The sequence below is a fragment of the Macrobrachium rosenbergii genome, chromosome 55 (genome assembly GCF_040412425.1).
Source record: "Macrobrachium rosenbergii isolate ZJJX-2024 chromosome 55, ASM4041242v1, whole genome shotgun sequence".
NCBI lineage: Eukaryota > Metazoa > Arthropoda > Malacostraca > Decapoda > Palaemonidae > Macrobrachium > Macrobrachium rosenbergii.
The window spans coordinates 66347518-66369116 of record NC_089795.1 but is presented as its reverse complement, the minus strand read 5'-3'; the positions used below and the strand labels follow the sequence as shown (position 1 = coordinate 66369116).

The 21599-nt window shown below is 36.7% G+C and overlaps 2 protein-coding genes across 2 annotated transcripts in view; one reads left to right on the top strand and one right to left on the bottom strand.

The window, feature by feature from the left end:
• LOC136835369 (broad-complex core protein isoforms 1/2/3/4/5-like) overlaps positions 1 to 21599 on the bottom strand; it is a 946407-nt gene that overhangs the window by 857869 nt on the left and 66939 nt on the right. The window lies entirely within an intron of this gene.
• Positions 1 to 21599, top strand: part of LOC136835372 (gamma-aminobutyric acid receptor subunit alpha-2) — a 233899-nt gene that overhangs the window by 163245 nt on the left and 49055 nt on the right. Inside the window, exon 5 of the mRNA XM_067098832.1 lies at positions 4702 to 4922. Coding sequence (XP_066954933.1) covers positions 4702 to 4922 — 221 coding nt within the window. The remainder of the gene's footprint in view (positions 1 to 4701; positions 4923 to 21599) is intronic.

Genomic DNA, 21599 nt, shown 5'->3' with positions numbered 1-21599 from the left:
GTAACTGCATGAGAGAGACCGTACTGTCACTACGATCTACGGATCTGATTAGAAAATACTTTATTTTTTGTGCACCATCTTCTAATGTGCATTACATGATTAAACAACCAAATTTAAATTGTGAAATACCAAAATCAATGATCTTACTGTAAAATCGATCTCTCGAGAGCTAGCATAACATCGATACTTTCCAACTTAGACGCGACTGAACTCAAAGCAAAATGGCAAAAGGAGGATATTACAAAGTTACCGATGTCCAATACCCTTTCCACAGAGAGCAATTTTCAACTAAGCAGCAGCTTCGAATTCCAATTCTCCAGTAATCTGGAGAGCCTCGGATACTTATTCAACATCGCAGTGACAATCCTTCGATACAGCAAAACGAAAAATGAAAAATCTAGACGAAGTCTAGTAGACATATGACTTCCTTCTTCGCACATAGATGGTTCTTGGGCTTCAACTACGAAAACTACCATTAGTGTTAAGAGATTTTCTTTACGATGTAAAAGTCTCTGGTTGAGATATTTCCTGGAAGCAATTTAGCTGTATACGAACGACCCAAGTATCGGCCAAATGGATATTGATCCCAGACTTGTTTATTTAAGCATCAACTCAACTGAAATTATAATTACAAATGCCAAGCAAAACACGAAAGTTGCGACCTGCAACGGAGAAAAGTTATAAAAATTTACAAGAAAAGGAAACGTATCAGTTGTTAATTTTTAAGCGAATGTTTCAATCATTAGAACGCCCTCGAACAAAAATGGACAATATTCAATCACAAAACATGTACTGAATAAATCTTTGATTATAAACAAACGAGACGCCTAAGCGTGCATGTGAAAATAAGTTTAAAATGCCGTATCCACTGTCTTGTGCTGACTATTTTGGTTGTGTACAGAGATCGAGATTCTATGTTACTTCTAAACGTGTTTGTACAGCAGTTGATTCTGCACCTATCCTAACGCATTTCAAATTGTGCTGTTGATTCTGCACCTATCCTAACGCATTTCAAATTGTGCCCAGTTAAATCATGTGAATAATCGCCTTCAACTTCATCTAGGAGATGTTGGTAAGTAATAGCTACATTCCTCTCCCTTCAGACGAGGGCTCGAAGGTTACGAAAACAGGAAGGAGAGAGAGAGAGAGAGAGAGAGAGAGAGAGAGAGAGAGAGAGAGAGAGAGATGAGGTCATAGAGGATGGGAAGAGGTTGGGGAGTAAGCAGTTTTAAAGCGAAGGAAATAAAAATGAAAAGGAGAGGAAGAAGAAGCGATGGAACGATTTATTGCTCGATGTTGCAAGATGCTCACTCTGAATATTGGAACCGACCACTCAATAGGTTCTTGGAAATATGTAAACATGCCGTCTTTTGTATGTTTTAAATCTCTCTCTCTCTCTCTCTCTCTCTCTCTCTCTCTCTCTCTCTCTCTCTCTCTCTCTCTCTCTCTCTTCAGGTACCCGACGTAGGTAGATAAACGAAAGTGAGGAACAATTTACTGGTTTTTGTGCTGCAAATATGTAATTGGAACTACTGTTTTCTAGTAAAAAGATGGATATCTGTATATTGTATATATATAATTGTACACGATTAATAAAACCTTTAGGGTGTTTGTGCGTGCGTGTGAATGAGAAGAAAAAACCTTCGCATGTTTGTAAACAAGAAGAAACTTTCAGCATGCATTTCTGTAAAAAAGAAAAAAAAAAGAAAAACCTTCGGCTCGCGTGAGTAAATAAGAAAAAACACACCTTCAGCGTGTGTCAGTACGAAAAAAAACAAGAAAAACGAGAAAAAGCTTTGGTGAGTGCGTGTAAAAAAGGAAAAACATTCTGCGCGTGCGTGTGTAAATTATAAAAAACTTCAGCGTGTTGAGTTTTTGAGTGAAAAACCTTCGTCGTGTGCGTATTCGTGTGTACAAATACGAAAAAAAACTTCGCCTTGTGTAAATTTAAAAAACCTTCTGCACGTGTGTGTAATTAAGAAAAAGCCTTCAGTGACGTGTGTGTAAGTAAAAATCTTCGGCATGACAAAGCCAACACACCAAACAGAGCAAAACCTAATACTGGATAGCAACCTTGCTCACTTCAAGTTTCTGACAAGATTCCAGGTATCAGCTTGGTCAGTAAGGCAACTTCACTTTCAAGGATTACCCTGACATCTTACTGTCATTATGAGGATCAAAAAGAAATAGTTATGATATCGTCTGGTAGCAAACAAACGTTGGTTACTCAAGAGATATTAAAAGACAATGTCTCATTCAGTTACCATTCATACATTGATCAAGGAAATTCAGCTAATCAGTCTACCAATTGGCGTAACCGCCAAACACGTCCTACTAACGCATATCAAATGTAGAAATCAACTTCTAAATCTAGACGACAGAATCGAAACCAGAACCAGCGCTGAAGACTCACGGCTTAGAAATCCACTCTTCTTTTCTTGTACCTGGGTTATTTATTATTAGACCATCTCAAATTATGACCTATGTATTACGTCTTTACTTTTGACTTAGTCTGGAAGTGTATACTAAAACATTATGTCTATAAAATAAAATAAAATACAAGAGAGAGAAATCCTGTAATTCACACATTGTGTATCTTGATCGAAAATTGGTAGAACTGGAACATCAATTTTACGCAAGAACTGAATATTAAATATACTCCTGTCTTTACAACAGTTATAATATTTTCTTTATTTTTCAGTTCATATGAAACGAAAAGGCTAAAAATCAATTAAAATCAAAATAAACTGCCGTTAAGCGTTGCTATACCATATAACTCCTCTTTCACGAAAACCTCAGTCAACAAAGAAATCTCACAAATAAAAGTTCAAAAACCCGTAATATTTTCTTGCAAGATATTAAAAAATTCAATATTGTTGAATGAGTACTATTGATCATAGCTTCTAGTTATCAGTTTCTTGGAATAGTTTATCTGAACATTTTATGGCCAAAACGAATTAACAGGAATAAAGACGTCTTCATGGGTAAAAATAACCATCCAATGCAAATAAAAAATATACAAATTGACATGAGTAGTAAAGAATTATGAAATTAAATCTAGTATCGGGACGTGGCAACAGGAATACGGACACAAAAAGTCCCAGGGAAAGCGTTCGCTACTTCGTCCGTTCAATTTCTACTTTCGTGCCAATAACCGTGGGATCAAAAGAGCGACAATTTAAACGAAAGGCAATTCATAATCCTATATTGGAAGGGAGGCACTTCAGTTAACCAGGATACAACATAAAGAAAGAATTCACTCGGGTCCACTTTCATTCGAGCTTTACTTTCGAAAAATCATCTCTTTTACACAAAACAAAATCACCAAATGAGACCAGATTCCTCGCATCTGCTGGATGAAACACGGTTGTTTCATTGTTGCTTGGTGACGATTCACGCCTCTCAGTACCCGGTGCTTGAAAGATCAACTCTATATTTTCCTACCGCGTTTCATATGAATACACCAGCCAGTGCAGTTAGATCCTTAGTTAACGAACCGTCATCTGCATAATATTCAAATGAAAAAATAACGAGTCGATCCATACTTCTGCTGTTGTCAATCAAAGGATGACATTATATATATACACGAAAATTTTCCGCAGCCATTTCTAGTTTGAACATCCTTTACATGTCAGATCCAATTTGTTGTCAGCAGTGATATGCGACTTAAATATATAATGAAATTTTAATGATCCTTGTTGAGACTGCACCTAAATACTGTACACCAAAATAACGGATATTAAACGATAAAGACGCTGTGTTAACGAAAAACGTTCTTGCAACTGAAAAAAAATTATACAGGAATTTTATTTTAAAACTACACAAATTCTAAAGATGGCCAAATTACAATCTGAAACAGTTTTCGATATAAAACGGATAAACCACAATGCATTTATCTGAGGATATTTAATCACTAGGAAAAAAATCAAGACAATCTAAATAAAATAATCAGAGTAGTATTCCAACATCTAGCAAGGTTCGATACGTGCTCCAGAACTGGGCACCCAAGGTTACCTCATCAGGAGTCTTAATTCCTATTAAACAGCTTTGGATCGTGGATGAAAGGCTCCCATTCAGCTATTACACTTCCATAGAAAACAACAGCTCACTCTGGACAAGTGTAATACTTATATATATATTAGTCAACTATACATGTACCTCATTCCAGTCCACCACATCAAAAGTCATAGAATACATAATACCAGAGGCTGAATCCTCTACACAGTTTCACAGCAAGACACATGTCTTTGAAATAACTGATGGTCAAGGGTGATTAAAAGAAACTCTTAACGGTACCACAAGATTATCATCACAGCAAAAATTTTATGTAACACTTGGACTGTATACTATGCTATGTAAAGCAGCCAAACCATCAATGCTGTTCTCCCGCAAAAACTTCCCCCTTCGCAACAATAAACTTTATTACAAAAGGCTAGGTTTACAATTTCTATCTTCGGTAGGCTTTCCATAGGCACACTAATACAGGCATCATAAGGCAATTAGTATTATTTGCCTGTCTAATTCAGAAAACATGTAAGGAGCAGGATTCTAATTACCACAGAAGGACCGCAGGCTGAACTTATATACCTACTGCATATACCTGTATTCAGATCACAAATACATAATATCTTAGTCGGTCATTAATCTCCTTAGGTAAACATTTAAAACCGACTTAGAACCATTTGCCTTTTCCGTTTTCAGAAATATTCGATGGAGTGCTACATGCGCCAGGAATGGAGTGACGACCGCTTGCGATTTAATGGTCCTCTGAAGCAACTGACCCTGAACATTAAGATGTTGGAAGCTCTTTGGAAACCTGACACCTATTTCCATAACGGCCTTGGGTCCTACGTCCACATGACCACTAGGCCCAACAAACTCATAAGAATCAATCAGAATGGCGACCTTCTGTACTCCATGAGGTAGGTACAAAACTAATCCATTTATACACCAGAATTTACCACCAGGTAATTTTCACCAAAAAACAAACTATCCATTTTGTTCTTCAAGAAATATCACATGGAGGAAACTATACTACATGCACTTAGGATTCTAATAAGACAATATGAGAGATGATTGCAAAACGCATTCATTTCTCATACTGCACTAACTGTAACATTCTCTGTCTTTACACTCGCTCAATCACGCTTCCATATATACAGTCCACTGCTCTGATCCAATTTTACACTTAACTAATTACTCTCGCATTTAAATATAGCCCGCGATGTTTAATTTTCATAGTATCTTAGTTTTAATCACTTTACCAACTTGCCTCATATCCCATACAGCCTCAACGCCCTCGAAATTGCCTCTCAATTGATTCAACCGAGTTTTTTCTCATGCCCACATTTCCCTTCAACTCAATGACTCAAATGTTTTATACCCTCCACATCGACCCTCTACTGATTCAGTAAAGATTTTTCACAAACCCTACACATCGCCACTCCACTGATTCAGTCAAGCTTTTTCTCATACCCACAACATTGCCGTCCATTCATTAAGTTAAGCTTTTTCTCACCCCCTACACATCGTCCTTCTATTCATCTGGTAAAGCTTTTTTTTATACCCTGCACAATGCCCCTCCATTGATTAAATCAAGCATTTTATCAAATCCCATACATTGCCCATCTACTGATGCAGTCAAGCTTTCTCTCAAACCCTACACATCTCCCCCCTATAAATTCAGTTAAGCATTTTCTCATACCCACCACAATGCCCGCCTATTAAGTCATGCATTTTATCAAATCCTATACAGCGATCCTCTACTGATTCAGTCGAGCTTCTTATTCGTGCCCTCCACATCACACCTCTGTTCATTTAGTCAAGCTTTCTCTCATTCCCTAAACATCACCCCTCTACTGAATCTGCCAAGCTTGTTCTCATACCCACCGCAATGCCCCTTTACTGATAGAGTCAAGCCCTACGAAATGCCCCTATACTGATTCACTCAAGCTTTTTCTCATATCCTACACACCCCCTCTATTGAAGAAGTCAAAGCTTTTTCTTAAACCCTACACATCGCCCCTCTACGGATTCTGTCAAGCTTTTTCTTATACTCTCCACACTGCCCCTCCATTAATTAAGTAAAGTTTTTTTCTCAACCCCAACACATCACAAATCTACTCATTCCTTCAAGGTTTCTCTCATACCCTCCACATCGCCCCTCCACTGATTCACTCGAGCTCCTCTCGTACCCTTCACATCACACCTCTATTGATTCAGTCAAGCTTGTTCTCAAGCCCTGCATACTGCCCCTCTACTCATTCAGTAGTTCCTCGTTGGACGAGTCGGTAGAGTTTTCGGCTAGCACTCTGCTAGACCCGAGTTCGAGTCTCCAGTGGGCCAGTGAAGAATTACAGGAATTTATTTCTGGTGATAGAAATTCATTTCTCGCTATAATGGTTCGGATTCCACAGTAAACTGTGGAGATCCCGTTGCTAGGTAACCAACTGGTTCTTAGCCACGTAAAATAAGTCTAATCCTTCAGGCCCAGCCCTAGGAGAGCTGTTAATCAGCTCAGTGGTCTAGTTAAACTAGGTATCGCAACTTTTAACTTTTCTACTCATTCAGTGAAGCTTTTTCTTATGCCTTCTACAGTGCCCCTGTATTGATTAAGTCAAACTTTTTGCCACAGCCAACACATCGCCCCTCTACTGAATCAGTCAAGCTTTCTCTCAAATCCTAAGCATTGCCCATCTATTGATCCCATCACAATACCCCTCTACTGAATAAGACTAGCTTTTTTTCATACCCTACAAACTGCCCCTCTATTAATTCAGTCAAGTCATTTCTCATAACCTACACATAATCCCTCTACTCATTTCGGTTAATCTTTTTCATACCTCATTATTGTCACTCTCTTGATTAAGTCAAAGCTTTTTCTCAAATCCTACATATCACCCCTCAACCCATTCAGTCAACCTCTTTCTTATGCACTCCACAGTGCCCCTCTACTGATTAGGTCAATCATTTGATTAAAGCCGGCACATTGCCCCTCTATTTATTCAGTCAAGCTTTCTCTCATACCCTCTACATTGCTCCCTCTAGTGATTCTGTCAAGCTTTTTCTTATACCTTCCACCCGCCCCTCCATTAAGTCAAGCTTTTTTTTTAAACCCTACACATCGCCACTCTACTCACTCCGTCAAGCTTGCACTCATTCCCTCCAAACTGCCACTCCACTGATTCAATCAAACTTTTCTCAAACCCTCCACATCAACCTTCTATTGATTCAGTCAAGCTTTTCTCACACCCTCCACATCACCCCTCTATGGATTCCGTCAAGCTTTTTCTCATAGCCTACACATCTCCCCTCTATAGTTCAGTCAAAATTTTTTTCATACCCGACACATCGCTCCTCTATCGATTCAGTCAAGTTTTTTTTCATACCCTACACATCATCCCTCTACTGATGCACTCACACTTTTTCTTACATTCTACACAATTTCCCGCTACAGACTAAGTCAAGCATTTTAACAAAGCCTACTCATCACCCTTCTACTGATTCATTCCAGCTTCTCTCATACCACCACATCGCCTCTCTATCAATTCAGTCAAGCTTTTTCATACCCCACATAGTTCCTCTACTGATTCAATCAAGTTTTTTCATACCCTACACATCGTTCCTCTATTGATTCAGTCAAGTTTTTCATACCCTACACATCGTTCCTCTACTGATTCAGTCAAGTTTTTTTATACCCTACACATCGCTCACTCTGCATCGTTCGATCAATTTTTTTCATACCTGCATCGCTCCTCAATCGATTCAGTCAAGTTTTTTTTTCATACCCTACACATCGCTCCTCTATCGATTCAGTCAAGTTTTTTTGAAACCCTACACATCGCTCCTCTATCGATTCAGTCAAGTTTTTTTTCATATCTTACACATCCACCTTCTATCGATTCAGTGAAGTTTTTTCATAACTTACACATCGCTCTTCTATTGATTCAGTCAAGTTTTTTTCATACCTTAGACATCGCTCCTCTTTCGATTCAGTCAAGTTTTTTAATACCCTACATATCGCTACTCTATCGATTCAGTCAAGTTTTTCTCATACCCTACACATCGCTCCTCTATTGATTCAGTCAAGTTTTTTTTCATACCATACACATCGCTCCTTTATCAATTCAGTTAAGCTTTTTTCATACCCTACACATCGCTTCCCTATCGATTCAAATTTTTTTCATACCCTACACATCGCTTCCCTATCGATTCAAATTTTTTTCATACCCTACACATCGCCCCTCTATTGATTCAACCAAGCTTTTTCTAAGTCAATGTATGCCACATATAGCATTCTCTTTTTACTTTCAAACATCTCATATAACTGTGAGAAATATATATTGGATTTAACATTCCCTCCCCCACTCCTTCAAAACCTTTCCCTTATCAACACCTTGCCTACACACGCTGGGCAGCTATACAACGAGACTTGTCACCTCTGTACCCCATAATCTCATTTGTAATCACATTAACTCTTGGTGTCTCTCAATATCCCATTCCACCCTTGCCAGACTAAGGTTTGCTTCTCCGTCTTCTATAATCAACAAAAATTCAAAAAGCCTATTCCATCGAGTCAAGCCTTCATTCATTTCAGACAGCATTGTTCCACTTAATCTAAGATCCATTTTGTTCGTTAACGTTTCCTTTTGCCCATGCTTCATTGTAAAACAATTTCTAATTCTCCCTAAATTTTTTGCTCATCTTCATTTTTAGAACTTGGTTTATTCTTCTTTTTATTTTCTTTTTGACTACGTTATCCATCCTCCTTCATACCGTTACATGATCTCCTGTCACGCAATAGCACCACATATATAACTTTTATTTATTCACTAGGCCTCTCATTTCCTCATCCACTGCTTACTGCTGTTATTTCCGTTTTCTACCCTCCTATACCCATAAATAAACCCTCTTGTCCCAATGAAATTTATCTGCATTCCTCTCCAACATCAGTTTATGTCTATCTTACATACATACATACATACACACATATAAATATATGTCTATATTATTTAATCTTTAATGAAGTAGACTACTTTTTAATATAATTCTACACAAAAGGCAATATTTATAAAGATTTTTATAGCACCTAGTAATCCCTGCAACTCAATCCTAAGTTTTAGCCTCAACTGAAATTTTATCACTTTTCTTGTACCTTCAAGGAATCTTTTATCATACTCTCAATCCGTAAACAGTAAACTTCATTTTGAATTCATACATTTTACAGTAAATCTCTATGGAGGGCATTTTCCAGACATTTCATTATTTAGCTGTAACTTCTAACCAGTGAATGCATTACGTACAGTACAAACAGGACGTTTGTACACAAAATTAGGAAAAGGTCATGCATAAGGATTTTGATTAAATGTGAATTGCATTTTTCATTTGGTTTGTATTTTTATTACGTGTGGTAAAGTAAAATTCCTGAGCGAGACATCGTGGTAAAGCACTCGTAATGACACTGTTGAGCAGAGTTGTCGAAAACCTAGGAGCGTTTACATACTTCTACCGACTTTAGCATCAAGCAGCGATGTGATTCAACAATTCCAGGATGCACACTCTCCAACCAATTTTTTTATTAGGTTAATCTACTCAAAATAAATTTGTTTTCACCAGGTTCTGGTTCTTCGTCTTTATTTTCACGCAACATGTTTGACTTTACACTTGCATAAAGGTGATGTGCTTAGCTTCAAAATCTTTTCGCACTCCTCTTAAAGATTCTGAAAACGGTGGAATATTTTCTCAAGCGTAGGTAATTTTTATCGTTGCCTGTGTTTCTGTAGTCTAGGAACGTTACTTTTATAGACAGACTACGGCCACTTGTATTACTTAATGTATTAATGGAAATTTTTACGCCAATTTGGAAATATTATAGCATAATGGATACGGTTTTGTGTTTTTAGCATGAACTCGTAAATGCTGAATAAAGATAACGTGGAGAAAACGGAATTTCATGGTTTCACATCAAATCGTCTGTTTCAGGAGGATTTATCTCATAAACAGTATATGTATATATATATATATATATATATATATATATATATATATATATATATATATATATATATAAACACACACATATATATATGTATATATATATACACATATATATGTAAATGTTATATATATATATATATATATATATATATATATATATATATATATATATATATATATATATATATATATATATATATATATATATATATATAATTAAAAAAACTAATAAACACTGAAGCAGAGAGAAACGAAACGTCTTAGCCAGATAACGGAAATGCATGACATTTGTAACTTGTATGCAATAAAAGAATATATTTGGAGCAATATCGCGTGTTCCTATGCCATGAGCACATACACACAAAATAATAAAAAGTTACAGTATTTTTACCTTTCTCGTATTTCCACACTGCTGCTTTCCAGATATGGTGCATAAAGCATTTTTATCCAAGACATAAAAGTATATTTTGATCAACCAGCACAAGAAAAAAAAAGCCGTTCATTTTAATGATAGACTAACTGGCGTAAAAATACGGTATTACGAGAAATATGAAAATCGCTTAAAAAATTCCTTTCAGCTTGAATATTTTAATTTCAACTTTTAATATAAATCACGCACTTCTTACTGAGAAAGTTTATCAGAAATTATCCATCGACAAAAGAGAAATATAACATATTTATATTTCAAGCAAAAATAATTTTCAAGTAATGAATCATTAAGAATAAATACAAGTGAAGGGCGTTTTCACTTTGCAGTTCCCACTACATCTTATTAAATCTGGGAACCTTTCTGTGTGTTTTCCTTCATTCTCGTCAGCAACTTCAAAAAACCTTTTTGAAATATTCTCTTCCTAATGGATTCTTTCCTACACATATAAAAGGAAATAACTTTCTCATATACAATTCACTTTGTTACTTTCTCCTCTGTCCTTTACACAATCTTATCCTTTTATACGACCGAAATACGTGCAATATTGCATCGTCGGGCACTGTCCCTCCTTCAGTCTTTCTTTGCTTCCTCCCAAAGTCAGTCTACTAACTTTATTTCGTCTTTTTCTGTTTGAGAGAGAGAGAGAGAGAGAGAGAGAGAGAGAGAGAGAGAGAGAGAGAGAGAGAGACTTCTGATCAAGCTGGGCTGTACATAGCAGTATGAACTCTAGGTCAAACCCCTTGTCAGTCAATACACATGAAAAAACTCATTATTTGCATCTTCATTATTTCATTATCATTCGAAATGAACCTTCAATTATGTGAAATAAACTTCAATTATGTGAAATAAACGTGAAAGATCATACTTTAACGGCAAAATGCGCAAACAGACTGAAGTACATAAAACAAAGAAAGCCAAATTATCAAACATACAGGTGTCACGCATGTCAGAAAAATTAACGCGGTGATAAATGACAAAATCTCTAAAAAAACACCTTCTGATAACTTTGGAATTCTGTAACAGGACTCTTTTTTTTATATTTTTAGAAAAAAATATAGAAAAGACTGAACATTATATGTAACGGGATCCATGTCTGCTTTTGAGGTTTTTTCTAAAGATGTATGAAGCATCTGCGGGGTTCTCACATTTTTATTTTCATTAGTGCCACTGTTACACGGATAATGACGTTGTGATTACAGTTTCCTTCAGATGACACTTCTATCTACTACAGTCAAAAGGTGACTCCTGAATAAGATACCGGAAAAAAAACAAATGTGTTTATGATATAGAAACTATGTTACACAACAAATACGGAAAAATTTAGTGATAAAAATATAACGCGTAAAATACATGTCTTGTAAACTTACAACATACGAAGTTGCTAGCACTGAGAGGATTTCGGGCAGAGCACAAATGTGCTGGATCGAGTTTGGTTTATGATCAACATGACTAACACTCAAAAGGACGCTCGGAAGCAAGACTAAGGAGGGGGACGGGGCTTGCAACAATGAGGAGGGGATACGGTTTGCAGACTCCCTCCATCCGTAAAACAAATATCCGACGCTTCTACGACCGCCACCTTTGCCCCAAGGAAAGAGAAGCTAGTTGAACTAATAACAACAATACTGCATAGAAGCACTGTATCGTATGTTTGACATGAACAGATAATACTGGAATAATAAAATTTCATTTCAATTCTTAGATGCAAGCTTAGGGCTACTTAGGACATTCTTGTCAACTTGACAAATGAACTACATTCCATGACAAGTAATTCACACACACACATACACTCAGATTCGCTGACATAAAAAAAGACAACACTTTAGAAAAAATGGCCATGAGAAACATAGTGCATTTGAAAGGAAGTACATGCTTCTAGCACCCTAATCGTTCCTACATCAAAGAAGTATAAGCAAGATTTGGTGCGGTGCAAGCCGAGGAAACAGCTGGATTTGTGTGCTTAATGTCAGAGCAACGTAGGCCAGCCGTGAAGGTTATGAATATGCTGAGAGTTTAAGGTCATTCATATAAGGTCACACTATTGTTTTGTCCCCTCATTATGTTGAAGAGAAATACAGCAATGAAAAAGGTACGACTACATTAGGTCTTCGCCTCCTTTACATTGGTTATCAAACGAGCCTGTGTAAATGACCAATTATTCAACGAGATATCCACGTTTATAATATAGGCTCTGATATTAAACCAGTATTATGCGGTGCTTCCCTGCAAAAAGTGTTGTAGTACCAGTAGTGGTTGTATCACTAGCAGTATCCAATAGGAGTATTCAAATATCAAAAAGAACTCCAGCAAAAACAAACATTCTGTTTCTTTCAAAGTTTTTAAACGAAAGCAAAAATCTATTTACCATATATCCTTTTACAGTATATAGAAGAAAAAATGCATAAAAGAAAACTCTGTAAATAGGATGTAAGAAGTCCGTATCTCATACCGAAGTCTAGACCATAAGTCAACCGTTCACGGGAACAGTCTATTTCATGTTTACCAAATTGATCTCTAAACACTGCATACCGCATGTCAGTTAAAAGCCGTTCACACAGCAGCAGCACCGGCAATCTTAAATGTCAGAATCTGGTGCATTCTAAGAAAACTTCATGCTGTCTATATCTAGCCCTGACTTTCTTGCCTGATTCTAAAAGATGAATAATGAATATTCATCTAAAATTTAGCCACGGTTACTTAAATTTCTGTTGTCTGAAAGTCACCTTGTACGAAGTTATGATTAAACACTAAAAGTAACCTAATCTACATGCAACCAGGCCTAAAAGCACCCACTACATTTTTTCCAACCAGTCTCAGACAAAATTCCTCCAATGCCTCTCACGCAACTCACATCTGTTAGGCAATATAAACAGCCAAATAAAGACACAACTGACTCTGTTCTGCATCTGTAAACCCCAAACGAGATCTTTTGAAGAACCGCGGCCTCCCGCAACTTTCCATATGAATGCCTTTGACCAAAATTGTGCAGTTCAGCCCTCCTGCTACGCCGTATGTCTAATACAGGCAATAATCACAAGCACAATCATAGGAATGAAAATGCAGCCTCGCAAAGAGAGAGAGAGAGAGAGAGAGAGAGAGAGAGAGAGAGAGAGAGACATAACGGTCTCTATTCGGCGCTGCAGGAGAATGCACTTTTTATCACTGAAACTTTCATAAGAATATTTCACGTATTGCAAGAAGTCAGGTTTTCTATCAACGTAGTAGGTTACTGGTAATCGTTGCCTCTTGTGCTCTCACAAAAATGAAGACCGTGCTTATATTCTCAACTGTTTAATATATATTTCATTTGTCCTGGTGTTTGAGTTTAAAGTTCTGCTTGCAATGGTAGGGTAACGAAATGGCCCTAATAAGGGTAAAACTATGCATCCATTTACACCATGGAAATAAATATTTTACTAAAAGTAGGAATGAAAAATATCTTAGTAAAGATTTCGCATGAAACATTCACTCAATCCGTACAAATCAATCATCTAAAAGCATTTCGAAGCATTAAAACAATTCTCATTCAAGAATGTATAAGTTAAAGACAATGAAAGGTCTTTGTAGTGAAAAGTAAGAAAGTCGTGGTAAATTATTTCATTTAAATGAAGTACGGTAAGTTTAGTAAATGACTATGGAAAATTACCACACACTTGTAATAGTTGTATTAGACTAACCGTATATGTGAGGCATGGTGAAGTAATATTTGAAACAGTCGTAGTACGTGACTAGAAGATGAAATGTGTACTGACACCGGAAAGCTTAAATAAAATGACTGGAACATGAATCGTACCAAATAAATCTTGGGAATTACATTCGTATGAAGCGACTCTAAATTAAAAAAAAAATCTGTATTACCAGATGGCGGTAAATAAGTCATTGTAACGGGCCGTGACAAACAAAATTCATAATAACTAACTTTAGAATAGCTAACTTATAGTCGTAGGAATAAGTCCAGTCCTCACAAACTTCAGAGTCCAAGTGGTCTATGAGCACTGATGTTCTGCAACCCCAATGAAGATGCAGTGGTTACATTCAGCCAAATGTCAAAAGCTTAAAATATAAAAAAAACACTTTACACATACATCTCACACGTCTCGAACTCTCGACCTACCCGCGCAACAACTCGCTGCTGGGAGAAAGGGCGTTGGGTCTGGTATGATACATGTACCATACGCTACCGGGGTCTAAGCGATGTCAGGCAGGGCAGCCGATCGAGACTACGGTCTACCCCAAAGCCAAATCAAAAGTCCTTCAAAAAGAAGGCATCATGCTTACCCCATACAGAAATGGGAGAAAAGCACGTTAAAAGAAGAAGGTTCAACGCTGTCAAGATGTTCTGTGATTTCTCCTACTTTCTTATTTTTATATCAATAGCCATTACAACATTAACTTGCAGCTTTCCGAGGCTAGTTCGGTTGTCTGGAGGACTTCAGTACAAATACCAGGGTATGCCAGTTTGTTTCACCCAGATCCCGTGGGAGTACCACTTGAAGAGAGCCTGGCATGGCACCTTTCATAGGGTAATGAGGTTCCTTGGAACACCCCGTCAGTCCCAGCTGCACTTTGGTCTGCTCCCTTTGGTCTCGACCTACTCAGCTGTCCAAATTCTTCAGCTTTACCTTTCTCCAATTTTCACTTTTAATTTTTGAACAAAACATTTGTTCGACCCAAAAAAGTAACTCAAGAGGTCTCGTAAGGATAATTTGTAATACTAATTCTTGCCCAGGACGAAATAAAAACAGTGTTCAGTTAAATCAGCTATATAAAATCTAAGCTAATATGTTAATATTAATATATTAATTTATTAATAAAGGAGAACAGTGGGTGAAGCTCAGCCTTAAGAAGAACAGCGCCTTAGGTTGGTTAGATTAGACTGTATTCAATGAGTTACCATTGTCGCACGTTTTTCATAAGGTTAATGGAAGTAGCCGGGTTGGTACGCTCGCTGGTAGATTTGACTGGGAATCGAAAACACAGGTCAATGACTGGGAGATAACTGTTCCTGTGTAGAGGCATGAAATTGAGACGGCCCTAGGTACTGCTCCAAGTCAGGTAAAAAGGTTTGTTAAGAAGACGTTTAATGCCTGTGCCTTGCAATAAAATCTTTGTCCTTACTGAAACTGGCAAGATCTTAAGTGTCTGTTGCAAGAGACACTGGATTACAGTGAGACATGAGACCTCCAAGACCGAGTAAAACAGCACTTAAATGTTTATTACTTGCTCAGCAAATATTACTCCTTAGTAAATATGTAATCGTAGTATATAAGAATACAGATGTTCTGCTAACTACTGTAAGCATAAAGATTTTACGAGTCAAAAGCAATAATGTCCCTTACCGACCCTCGACAACATCTCTGAGAGCATTCCCATCGATGCACGTTGAAGAACCATTATGGTTCTTGCAAAGGTAGATACAACTCCAACAAGATATGTATATGAACACTGAATGTCCCAGATTCCACTGTTTAGTACCAGAGGTCATAGCCAAGGTCACAAGAACGTTATTGGTGCATGCAATCGAATATAAGGTCTCTTTTTTTGACATTTAAAAATAAAAAGTTCTGACAAATGTTTTCAGTTGTTTTCAAGACCTGTGGAATTAAGTCACATAATCTCAGCTTTTGGCAGCCATAACACGATAAAAAGAAAAAGTTAAAATTGCACTCTGGCTGACGGACAGATGGACATACCGAAAGTTAATCTCATGATCAACTTGGAAATGGAGAAATAAGGGACCATTTTGTAACGGGCATTCCAATAGAAAAAAAAATCAAAGTAACTATTTTCCATAACGAGCTAAAGTCGAAATGAAGGAATAAATACAATCGTGCGAGCTACAAGACTTGGGCCAGACCGCATTTTTGTCTAACTTCGTAGTAAATGAGACCCCCAAAACCTGAAAAATACTAAGTGTTCTATCAGTTCGAGTAATAACAGTGAAAGAAAGATGGTACAATAAATAACCGATCCAATCTAGAGAATGGAAATAACAGAAATATAAAATAATACATGATATGCACAATCATCCGTAACGTGATAACGCTATTCGATCATCTTTAGCGTGAAACCATGAAAAAAAGGCTAAGGCCCAATAAAATAATAAAGCTGGAATATTCAATTGAGAACTTTTAATGATCCGCATAACTGAATTATACGAGCGACTAGGCGCATTCATTCGACCAAAGGACCATTATCATCTAGCCCATGGGAGAAAGAAGTCATATGTCAAAATTTCGTAAAATCGACAGAATGTGGAAGTTCATCCCAATGCCATAGACCCTTCTCTTCTCAGCCACCAAAACTGGTGTAACATTTACTATTCCACGAAAAAAAAATTGAAATAAATCTTTTGGGCTGTTTTCATGAACTGCATTTGCACCCATATATATAAACACTACAAAAAAACCATAATATACAGTATATACATATATATATATATATATATATATATATATATATATATATATATAAATATATATATATATATATATATATATATATATATATATATATATATATATACACATACATGTAAATATATATAAACATACATACACAATCATAATATATATATATATATATATATATATATATATATATATATAGAGAGAGAGAGAGAGAGAGAGAGAGAGAGAGAGAGATGATAACCAGTATATGTAAAGAACTGAAAGGACAAAAGTGCTTGTGTCTGGGATAGTCGAAGAAAGGCGTATGGAAATGGGACAAGAGTGGGCATTTGTGTTTTCAGGAAGACTTTGGGATAAGACTGGGTATGGCAGGGAAAAAAGCTGTAATATGGTCCAAGAAGAAAAAAAACTGTAATATGTGGTCCAAGAAGAGAAAAAAGCTTTAATATGTGGTCCAATAAGAGAAAAATGCTGTAATAAGTGGTCCAAGAAGAAAAAAAAGCTGTAATATGTGGTTCAAGGGAAAAAGGATAGAAGGAGAATGATTCCATTAAAATCTGAACCGGTGCCTTTATAGAATAGGAGACGTAAGAGTGGGTGACTGAGCTAGGTGGTTTAAATGTACGGATTCTGTGTAAATGAAAAGGGAGCCCTACAGAAAGATTTCTGGAAACAAATGATTTCCAAATAATGTTATTTATAAGTGTACTTACCTAAGTAAAAATAGTGATTCAAAGTTTTTTATGATCTGTTAGTAAGACGTGCCTATAAGACCAAGCTGAAGGGCGTAATGATCAAAAGTGGCTAGAGGTATATCTAATTATTACTTTGTTTAAGCAGAAATTGAGATATAGACTTTACTTGTCAACAAAGGGGAGATGAAATTATGATAGTAAACATAACTGAGATAACTGAGTTTGTTGACAAGTAACAGTATATAAGAAGAAAATGGTTGAAAAACGGGCCAAGGTTCAGAACACATAAGAGGAAGTAGCAGATGAAGTGTATAACATTCCAGAATGAAGCAACAAAGTCAGTATGGAGGAATTTTTGTTATACGAGTGTATAATGAGGAAATAAAAAGTTAAGTGGTCGGAGAAGGAAATGCGAGGTTTAGTGAAGGAAAAACATTATCAGAGGCACAAAGGCAAGACAGAGCGGAAGAATATGTACAGGATAACAGGAGGATGGATAATATAGTCAGGATGAAAATGATAGAGAAAAAAGGCAAGTAATATAAAATTGGGGGGAGGGGATAAGCAAGTACTTAAGTTTTTTTTTGCAGGGAGTAACTGCAGAAAAAAAGTAAACGTGCAAATGAACCTCATAATAGAACCTGAATGACGTCTGGAAAACAGCAGTGGCAAATATCAATGTAGGAACTACAACACAAGAGGGCACAAGATCGATGTACTTAGGAAACAGAAAAGTTCTAGTGAAACGCTACTCACGCCAAAGTTAGAATCTTGCAATTTGCTGATCAACATTAATCAAATAACTGATATAAAAAGAGACAGTACTCATAATAGTTTTACTTTTATTCCAATTCACATTTCTAGTAAAAAATCATTATGAAATGAGTACAAAATAAGTAAGTCCCAAATGAAGCTTGTAATAATTATGGAAAACACTAAATACATTTAAAGAACAAATAGCTATTGAAGAGGAGATAAAAGCTGATCATATTTCCATATATTTCTTTGAGTACTGATTATAATCCCGTCCATATGGAGCACAGGCAATATCTTACTTTAACTAAAACACTGAAAATAGATATTTATAAAATTTACCTAGTTAACTTTAGTCGCAGTTAGAAAAAATTGATGTAAACGTTACTTAAGCATTACGAATGACGAACGGAACTAGAAAAATTCAACTGAAGTGTTTCAAGTTTCTGATGACTTTACTCGAGTGTTGACAGAAGCCCGAGACAACTATAAATCAAGGACACATTCTAAATATAAACTGATGTTGAATTAGGCATTAGTCTTAATTTCTCTTTCAAATATTAATTGACGTTAAAACTTAAACTAAATATAGTATTCACAAACATATCTTAAAAATGGAATTAACACCACCACAACATCAAGAGTAAACGAATGAATGCTTTGTCAAGTGTGTGAAAGAAATAAAAAGGAAAAATCCGAAAAAAATATAAAACACAAAAGCGCTGTCATGTGGCATGATAACTTAGAAGGGAGCGCTGCTGGTGACCGTCTTCTAAGAAGTCTTATGCATCCTTGTTTACGCCTTCTGCAGGCGAAGAGGGAAGGGAGAGCTGTATTGCAGTTCCCTTTGATCAAGTGCTTGTCAACGTAAACCTCACAACCGCTCGCTCGCTCTCTCTCTCTCTCTCTCTCATGCACTGTGAACTCTCCGTAGCACAGGGTGAAGAGAGAAAAAAGAAGAAGAGAAGAAGAGAGAGAGAGAGAGAGAGAGGGGAGGCAGCAACAGCAGCGGGTGGGATAATTATGTACTCAACACAGAATAGGGAGATCGAAGATCAGAGGGAAGGGAGAGAAAAAGCTGCTACGGATTACCTGAGCGAATCCAAAAGATTCTGATAGGTTGTTTTGAGTTGAAAAATAGGAATGTATCTGAAAAGGCATAACTTGGGTAAAACCCGACACAGATCCTCGCACAAGGTGGAGGACTTCAAAGACTGGAGCTGGAGTAAAGCAAAGAAAAAAAAAAAACTCCAATATTCACTAGCAATATCCACGTCAGAAACTGGATACGATACTACCTAACTAATATTAGATAACTGTTTCTTATGGATAAATTCTTCGTAGTAATTTTTGCGTCAAGCAGAAGACTGTTAATTTCAGCGATTTGGTAGCCCTAAATAAGCACAGAAACCCTATGGAAAATCCTCTATTTTACTGTGTGACTTGTTTTCTCATATGTAAAGAATTTTTATTCGAAAGCATAAATTGTGATACCACATCTAACGTATTTTGGTGAAGTCACTGAAAACCCACAAGGGTACTTTTCTTTTTTTTCAATACTCATGAGTATGTCTTACCTTCTGAAGCTAGCGGTCTCCAATTTCTCACTTGAAATTAAACATAGCCCTTCCACTTAACCGAAATGGTGACTTGGAATATAAAATTTAGGCCAAAGGCCAAGTGCTGGGACCTATGAGGTCATTCAGCGCTGAAAGAGAAATTAAGAGTAGAAAGGTATGAAATGTGTAAAAGGAGGAAAACCTCACGGTTGCACTATGAAACAACTGTTAGGAGAGGGTGAAAAAAAAAGTATACCTTAGTTTTACCAGACCACTGAGCTGATTAACAGCTCTCCTAGGAGCTGGCCCGAAGGATGAGACTTATTTAACGTGGCTAGAACCAACTGGTTATAGCAGCGGGACCTACAACTTATTGTGGAATCCAACCACAGTATGGCGAAATTAATTCTATCACCAGAAATAAATTCCTCTAACTCTTCATTAGCCGGGCGGAGAGGCGAACTCGGGCCTGGCGAGTTTCCAGGCCACAACTCTACCGACTCGCCCAACGAAGAGCTTGGGGGATGGAAAGTAAGATGGAAGAAATAGAATATGAACGGAGGTACAGTAAAAGGAATTAAAGGGGGTGGCAGCTAGGGGCCGAAGGGACATGCAAAGAACCTTTAGTAATGTCTACAGCACACCGCGTAAGGTGCACTGGCGGCATTTAAGCAAAAACATTAATAGTACTAAATTTTTCCAACTTGACATGGAACAGTCAGTCTTTCAGGTACTCACACTTACGATTAAAGTTGTATCCGTTCCACATTTCGTTCAATTCTGGAATTACAACTACAAACGAAATCGGAACTATCTGGGAACTCCAAACAACATAAATAAACACAAAAATGTTGTTGCAATTTATCGTGAACCAAATTTTTTTATCTCTGGAAAATCTAAATAACATATCGATATAATGATTCATAAAGCCTTTTGTCTGCATCTACAGCCTTCACATCAGAAGTGAATATGGTACAGCACAAACCATACATATATAATATCGGTTTCGATATTTCAGAATTCTGATGTGAATATGGTACAGCACAAAACGTACACATATAATATCGGTTTCGATATTTAAGAAGACTATCAATACTCGACAAAACTAAGTCGGTCGCAATCATACAAATCATACAAATAAAGGCAAAGGAAATCAGTCTATCTGAAAGCTTTAAAGAAAGATTTCTTGATGAAAAATGTGAAAAATAATTCAAATAATTTATAAAGAGTTGGCAAACATAATTAATAAATATCTACTAATAAAACCCAGTCGTTTCCCAATTAATTATCACTAAAAATTGCAATATTGGTCACAAAATTACACCACTGAAACCTATATCAACATGCAATTTCCTAGCATTAAGGAAAACGGCTTTGTTTGGGGGAAGAGATTTGTATTTACCAATGCAATCAAACATTCTGATATCAAAAATGAATTTTACACAAGATCATGATGGAATAAAATGTTTTTACTTATCTGCAAATGTCACTCATGGATTCATTTCGACTAGGTCTGGGTTCATTAAAGCCATCCCCGAGGCCTCCAATAAAATACTTCGGATGCTTGCCTTCTTTACTGTGCGTGTCTGTGTGGAATGATCAGCCTTATACCAAGTTATAACTGACACAGGATTCAAGCGAAGGAAAAAACACTGTTTCAAAGGGAGGAAACCTCACTACTCTGTCTCTGAAGACAAATATGAAGAGAAATTCCCTTCTCTCTCTCTCTCTCTCTCTCTCTCTCTCTCTCTCTCTC